We start from the raw sequence: 8,284 nt of genomic DNA, 5'->3' as shown, positions 1-8,284 counted from the left end.
CACATGAGCGGTACCACAGGCTGAGTATAGAAACATTCATGCTTGGTTCCTTCTGATGTTTTCTTTAGAAAATGACAATACAGGAGGAGAGAACTCCTGGGGCCACCTTCATCACCCCTACCCTTACTAGGCGTCTTCTACGTCAAGCAGGAGATTCATGGGTAGTAACTCCCTCCGTCCCAAGGGATAATGATTGATAATAATAACTGATGGTTTATTGATTAACCTGCAGTCAAAGGGTTATAAATATACATAGAAATACATGAACAGGGGTGTTATAAAAAGAGCGAGTTACACATTTTTATCACCTATGGACAAATACAAGTGGGTCATGTGATTATGGCTGACTAAATATACAAAATTTCACGTAGAAAAAGTCCACTTCAAGAAGGAGCCTTAATTGAAATGCAGAAAGGATTATGAAAGGGAAAAAGACATGGGAGGTATTTATGAACTTTGGAGTAAGTGAAAAACCTGTCTTTTAAAATATGTCAGGTCATGACTGTAGAGAAAGACATAAGAAGGTGGAGAGTTCCAGAGCTTTGAGGTGTAGGGAAAGTAGTTATCAAAACGGCACCTCCTTGAGTTGCCAACGGCCACACAATAATCATGTGCCGCAGCAGCTTGCCTAGTATCTCGTGGTCTAGCTAGTTAGTGGTGGGGGGCACACAAGCAGCCAGCTCTCAGGTGCAAAAACCAAAGTAACACCAAGAGAAGACGGAAAGTGAACCAACTTTGCGGCATAGGGCAAGCGGTTCAACCTTTCCACACTCATTCTCTCCATACGTCCAAACCATTTCAACGCACCCTCTGTTGCTCTCTCTCAGCCACACTCTTTCTATTACCACACATCTTTCTTACTCTCATTACTTACTCGATCAAACCACCTCACACCACATACTGTCCTCAGACATTTCACTTCCAACACATCCACCCTCCTCCGTAGAACCCTTTCTATACCCCATGCCTGGCATCCATATAAGATACTCATTTTTGCCCTCTAAGATAGCGTTCTCTCTCCACACATTCTTCATCGTTCCCAGAACCTTCACTCTCTCCCCTACTCTATGACTCATTTCTGCTTCCATGGTTCCATTCCCTGCCAAGTCCACTCCAGATATCTAAAACTCTTCACTTCCTCCAATCTTTATCCATTCACACTTACATCTTAACTAACTTGTTCCTCAACCCTGGTGAACCTAATGACCTAACTTTTATTCATATTTATTCCCAACTTTCTCCCTTAACACACTTCCAACCTTAATTACAAACTTCGGCAGTTTCTCACTCGAATCAGCCACCAGTGCTGTATCATCGGCGAACAACAACCAACTCACTTCTCAGGCTCCCTTATCCCAAACAGACCGCATACTCGCCCCTCTCTCCAAGACTCTTGCATTTATCTCCCTCACCACCCGATCCATAAACCGACCATGATGAGATCACACACCCGTGTCGCAGACCGACCTTCACTAAGAATCATTCACTCTTTCTTCCTACTCGTACAAACTTCTCAATGCATCTAGCAGATTACTTCCAACACCATATATTCTTAAAACCTTCCACAAAGCATTTCTATCAGCCCTATCATATACCTTCTCAAGATCCATAAATGCCACACAGAAATCCATGTTTTCCTAAGAATTTCTCACATACATTATTTAAAGCAAACACCTGATCCACACATACTTTACCACTTCTGAAACCACACTGCTCTTCCCCAGCCTGATGTTCTGTACATGCCTTTACCCTCTCAGTTCATACCCTCCCGTACAACTTACCAGATATTCATAAAAAAACTTATATCTCTCTAGTTTGAACACTGACCTTTATCCCCTTGGCCTTTATACAGTGGCATTATAAATGCATTTCGCCTTTTCTCAGGCACGTCGCCATGATCCATACATACATTGAATATCCTTACCAATCAATCAGCTACACAGCCACCTCCTTTCTTAATAAATTCAATTGCAAAAATCATCCATTTCCGCCGCCTTGCCGGATCTTATTTTCTGCAAGGCTTTCACCACCTCTTCTCTCATCAAACCACTCTCCAGGACTCTTACTTTGCATGCCACCTCGACCAAAACACCCTACATCTGTCACTCTTTCATTAACACATTTGACAATTCTTCAAAATATTCACCCTATCTCCTCCTCACTTCATCACTAACTGGTACCACTTCCATATTTGCTCCTCCACCGGTGTTTCCATTTGTTCTTTCGCACACTGCTTATCTCCTTCTAAAACATTTATTTTTCATTCTCTCAAAAGTTTAATGATACTCTCACTCCAACTCTCATTTGTCCTCTTTTTCAATCCTTACACCTTCCTCTTGATCTCCTGCCGCTTTCTCTTATACATCTTCCAATCACTTGCACTCCTTCCCTGTAAGCACCACCTAAACTCCTCTCTTTTTCGCAATTTTGCTTCTTCATCCCTCCACTCACTACCCTTTCCAATACGATCCATATCTTGCACATACGATCATCGCTTCCCTAAACACCTCCCATTCCTCATCCACTCCCCTCACTTCATTTGCTCTCACCTTTTGCCATTCTACATTCAATCTCTGCTGGTATTTCTTCACACAAGTCTCCTTTCAAAGCATACTTACGCTCAACGCTCTCTTTTCCCTGACATTGTTTCCTCTTTTTCGAAAACCTCTACAATTATTTACCCTCGCCTCCACAAGATAGTAATCAGACATCCCACCGGCTGCCCCTTTCAGCAACTTACATCCAAAAGTCTCTCTTTTACACGCCTATCAATTAATACGTAATCTTATATTGCCCGTTGACCATCTCTCCTACGCACATATGAATACTTGTATATATCTTTTAAACCAGGAATTCCAGAGCACGTCTTTTTTTCGCATACAATTTCACAAGCTCTTCACCATTTCCAATCATAGCACTGGAAACCCTATGCAAACCATTTACCCTCTCAACAGTCACGTTACTTACCTACGCATTTAAATCACCCATCACTAATACCCAGTCTCGTGCACTAAAGTGCAGACAAAATCACTTAGCTGCTCCGGAAACACTTGCCTCTCATGATCTTTCTTCTCAGAGCCAGATGCATAAGCACCAATGATTATAATCACCCATCTCCTGCCATCCACTTTCAGTTTTATCCTCATCAATCTAGAATTTACTTGCACTCAGTTACAAACTCCCACAAACTCCTGCTTCAGGGGTAGTGCTACTCCTTCCTTAGGTTTCGTCCCTCACCAACCCCTGACTATATTCCTAAGACATTTCCAAACCACCGTTTTCCTTTAAATTTGAATTTCGTTTCACTTAGTGCCAGAACACCCTGTTTTCTTTACTCAAACATACTACATATCTCTCCTCTCTTCTCACTATATATATATATATATATATATATATATATATATATATATATATATATATATATATATATATATATATATATATATATGAAATACTTACTACAGAGAACATTCTTGAATTTCCAAATGATGCGAGACACTAGCCCTAGAGTGTGGAGGTTGGTCAGTTTCTTAACCAGTCTTGCTAGAGAGGATACCACGGTGCCAGCTGCTGGATATGCTTCACATAGAGGTCCTGAGTCTCTTGCTCAGGACTTAAAGCCAACACAGACGTCCTGTGTTTGCTGCACAGGTGTTACGGCCAACATAGGGGTGTGGGTTCTGTTGTACAGTTGTTACCGCCAACGTACAGATGTTCCAGTCGTACAAACAGATGTCATAGGCCAAGATACAAGTGCTGGATTTGCTTCCAGGATGTTACAACCAACCGGTCCTCTTTTGCTTGGTGACCATCGATATTCCAGACACCAGGGGTTCCTCAGGCCGGGTGGGTGTTGATCTGCTCGTTGACGTCGAGGACGAGGGTGTCTCAGGAGGCTCAGGCGCCGCCGGTCGGGCTGGTCCTGAAGGTTTCACTGCCGTTTGTTTGGGTGGCTCAGGTGCCTTAGGTTTGGCGGCTTCGGGTGTCTTGGGCGCTGCTGGTTTCGATTTTGGTGGTTCGGGTGGCGCTTTAGGTAGTTTGGGTGCCGGTTTCTTTGGTGCTTCGGGGAGTGTAGGTGCCGGTGCTTTAGGCTGTTCAGGGAGGGTTGGTGCCGGTACTTTAGGTGGTTCAGGAAGGGCTGGTGCAGGAACTTTAGGTGGTTCAGGGAGTGGGGGTTCTGGCGTTTCAGGTGGTTCTGGGAGCGGCGGTTCTGGTGTTTTAGGTGGGTGAGGGAGCTTTGCTGCCGTTGTTTTACGAGCCTCGGATGGTACTGACGACGCTCCTGTAGGTGCTCCAGGTGGTTTTCTCGCCGCTGATTTAAGGGTTTCGGGAGCTTTAGGTGTCTTGGATTTCAAACTTTCGGAGGACGCTTGTGTCACCAGTGGCTTCGAGGCTTCTGAAGACTTCTGGTCCTGTGTTGTGGGTGTTTGAGAAGATTCTTGCGTCGTGTCTCTTCGAACCGTTTTCTTCGATGGTCCAGAAAGTTTTAAGGTCTCGTCTCTCTTTACCGCGCGTGACTTTGCCTTAACTGATTCACTGGGAGTTCTTGTATGAATCTGAGGGCTGGTGGTAGCGACGTCAGGAGGTGGGGAGTCGTCGCCGATACGGGTCTCGAGATGCTCCCGTGTCATGTCGCCTTCAGCGTGAAGTTTCTGAAGCACCTTCCATCCTCTTCCATAACGCTGGACATGCTGGAGAGAACGAGAGAGACAATGAGGAACACAGAGGAATAAAACTTGCATCTCATAACCACGTCAAGTTATGTAGGACAATGAGAGGGCAATACTGCTGACCCCTTGAGCACAACGGTGCGACACATTGAAGACAACAGTGCCACCCTTGAGTCTGATGGCGTGACCTTAAACCTCATGTCAGAGGTTAGGCTATCATACGCAAAGGGTAGCACCGTCTTGCACAAGGGTAGTGCCATCTTGCCCAGGTTAGTCATAGTGATCATCCGCATGATCACTGAAATTTTTGTTCTATGGTAATCAACAAAACACTGAGTAATAAAAGGATTCCATCGTTCCCGAGTGAGTTGCAACATGGAAGACAGAACAGAACAATCATGCTCGAGTCCACAGCCTCAGCAGAAGACGACAGTCATGCACCAATCTGCATCCTCAGTAAGACAGAACAGGACAGTCATGCACGATTCCACATCCTCAACCCACACAGCCCAGCTACTTACCTCAGATGGCTTACGTGTCTTCGAGGCCTCATTAAGCATGACGGAGTTGATCTCTCCTCCCATGAAGACCCCACGTCTCTGGTAGAACTGGACCTGCACAGGGAGAGTCATCGGCTGTAGACAATTGGTTAATAACTGGAAAATTCAGGGCACAAATCTTTCTTGAGACACTTGTTTTTCTCGCAAGCATATCCGCGTCGTGTTATCCTATGAGCCCTTGCATGTCTCAGGACCCTGGTAAGAACTTCCTCTCTCTCTTCTCTCTCTCTCTCTCTCTCTCTCTCTCTCTCTCTCTCTCTCTCTCTCTCTCTCTCTCTCTCTCTCTCTCCAGCAAATTAAGTGTATCTCAGGTTTCCCTCCTTTGCCCTAAATCGCAGTCTTCTCTTTCTTCCTCACCCACAAGTGGGCTGGTGACATTCGGTCCAAAGATATACATACAGTCTCAACACGACTCGTTCTTTGTAACTCCAGACTCCCCCTGCCGTGAATGCTACGCGTTAACTCTGTCTTTTGGCAAAATACTCAGTCAGTACTTAATGGGAAATAGCTTACTCTATATCTAATCTCATCCTGATTTTCCCTCTGTAATCTCTATCTTTTCCACAGCTGTGATGCTTACGGCTGTGGAGCCCCTGGCTTTGGTACCCCTGCCTGTAGTGCCTGCAGCCGCGTTACCATCAGCTGTGGTACCCACGGGTATGGTAACCCGGCTGTGGTACCCACGGGTATGGTAACCCGGCTGCGGTACCTACGGCTATGGTAACCCGGCTGTGGTACCCACGGCTATGGTGCCCTCGGCTGTGACTTCCAGGCTGTGGTGACCCGGCATGTGGTGCCTCCAGGTCTATTGCCCCAGACTTAGATACCATAGTAAGTGGTGTCCCCTACTTACCGCCCTCCAGGCCCGGCTGTTTTGACGGGTGCAGGAGCGAAGATTCTGTCGTTGGAGGCTGGTGTTGCTGGAGCCGATGTGGTCGTGGTTCCTGACGCTCTTACGAACAATCTGGTTCCAGTCCTTCTTCTTCTTCCCCTGGAATGAACGGTGCATCAACGTCAGCAGAGCAAGAGCGACCAAGCCATGATGGGGAGTGGGGAAGAGAAAGATCTGGTAGAGAGAACCTAGGCTTCCATCTCAGCCAATGATGACCTCTGCTATGAGATCAGCACAGCTGGAGGCATCGGGACCAAGTGAAGCAACGGTACACCAGCGTCAGGAGATAAGAATTAAATGCTTAAATAGCGACATACGGAGGTGTACCTGACTGTGGAAATGAAAGGAAGCAACAACGTATATTTTCGTGAACGAATGAAACTCTCTCACCAAAGAAATAGTCTCATGTAAACACCGCTAGCATTTCTCTTCAGCCTAGCTGACATTCCATGTTAGCACTGTTATCATCTTGCCCCTACACTTCTAGCTTCTAGACTTGTCACTGCTAGTTTCTCATCCCATTTCTTCTAGATTCTGACCTTTGCCACTGCTAACTTTTCACCTCATCACAACGAACTTCTTATCTTTTTCCTATTAACTTCTAACCTTCTCACTGCCAGCCTCTAACGTTGTCACTGCTTGCTTCTCATCCTATCACTATTAACTTCTCACTTGAACAGTGTTATCATGTTACTTTAACAGTAAGAACTGTGATTATCTTACTAATTATTAGTACCTTATCTAATCATCTCGAGCCTGAGCACCGTAATTACCTTACTCGGACAATGACTGCTTTTAACTCTGTACTTTTACCTTACCTTGGCATTGCTGGGCTTTCACCTCAGCACTGTCACCACTTTAGAATTAATAACTTAAGCACTGGTAGCTTCTCAACTCGTCACTGTTATCTTACTCTGACATTGCCTGCTTCTCATTGAGCATTTCTTTCTTAACTTGTCACTGCTAACTTCTCACTTTTGCATCGCTAGGTTCCCATTTTGGCACTGTCATCATCACGCATTTCACACTCACTATGTCTTATTTGGACTTACCTTAATATCTTCTTTCTTCACAAAGCAATATCACAGTCTCACTGCATCACTGTGCAGGTTCACCCAGGTACTACTAGTATCTGACCTTAACAGTGGTTGCATCTTAGAACGACCGCCACCTGACTTTGGCACTGCTCTTGACCTTGCCACTGCTACCATCTCACTTTGGCACTGTTAATATCTCACCTTAGGAGTATACATATCTCGTTTTGGCACCGCCAGACTTCACCTTAGCACTGCCATTCTCTTACGTTGATATTAAATGTCATATCACTGCTGGTCCGTCATCTTGGCACTGCTTCGCCCCTCTAGGCAGTAACCTCCACTTCGCCACGACTCTTCTCACATCGGAAGTGCTCTTCACCGTAGATATGCCTCTCACACCTCAGCACCGCAGTGCTTCATACCTAAACATTTGCTCATGCTTTAGAAGTAGGTGACCTTAGCACTGTCCTCTTCCCTAACACTGGTTGTGATCTTAGCACAGCCTTTACCGTGGCACTAACCTTAATACTGGCAGTGTGTTTTAGTGCCATCTCTCTCTCTCTCTCTCTCTCTCTCTCTCTCTCTCTCTCTCTCTCTCTCTCTCTCTCTCTCTCTCTCTCTCCAGACACTTTTTCTCCTAAGCTACCGATTTCCTGAATCGTGGTACAGACAAAGAGACTTGGCACTGAAACTAACTCTGGCAATGTCGACCTCACTGCATCACTGTACCCTCCCTTCCCCTCCACACCCCGTCTCACCTTGATATGAAGGGTAGCCAAGATGTCGACGGACTTCTGCACCCCAGCTAGAGCAGTGGCGTCCAGCCCTTCCACCAGGCCGATGTTGAAGCCCTTCAGGAGTCGTCGCTCCCTCGTCTGCTGCTTCTTGCCGACGGCCCCTGTGAAAAAAGTCAGGGGTGAAACAGCACCGCAACACGCATCACTCAACTCAGCACACAGCGTTCTACAACAACAGCAGGACTACGGTCAACACATGGCGAGTAGCCAGCAGGATGGAAAAAGATGATCCACGTCCAGGGCGTACATAAGGGTGAGCTGAGGAACTCCAGGAACACACAGCATCAGCTGAAGGAGGGCGGTTAGTCATGCAGCAAAGCCGGCGTCA

General features: G+C 46.0%; 1 protein-coding gene across 1 annotated transcript in view; it reads right to left on the bottom strand.

Annotated features, from left to right (window-relative positions):
• Positions 1-202: 202 nt before the first annotated feature.
• Positions 203-8,284, bottom strand: part of LOC139762327 (transient-receptor-potential-like protein) — a 30,709-nt gene continuing 22,627 nt past the window's right edge. The window contains exons 15-18 of the mRNA XM_071686977.1: positions 7,918-8,057; positions 6,084-6,221; positions 5,192-5,284; positions 203-4,691 (exon numbers count right to left, since the gene is read on the bottom strand). Of these exons, the coding sequence (XP_071543078.1) occupies positions 3,777-4,691; positions 5,192-5,284; positions 6,084-6,221; positions 7,918-8,057 (1,286 nt within the window). The 3' untranslated portion in view covers positions 203-3,776. The remainder of the gene's footprint in view (positions 4,692-5,191; positions 5,285-6,083; positions 6,222-7,917; positions 8,058-8,284) is intronic.

Source organism: Panulirus ornatus, chromosome 43 (genome assembly GCF_036320965.1).
Source record: "Panulirus ornatus isolate Po-2019 chromosome 43, ASM3632096v1, whole genome shotgun sequence".
Taxonomy (NCBI): Eukaryota; Metazoa; Arthropoda; class Malacostraca; order Decapoda; family Palinuridae; genus Panulirus; species Panulirus ornatus.
This window is presented reverse-complemented; position numbering and strand designations above follow the sequence as displayed.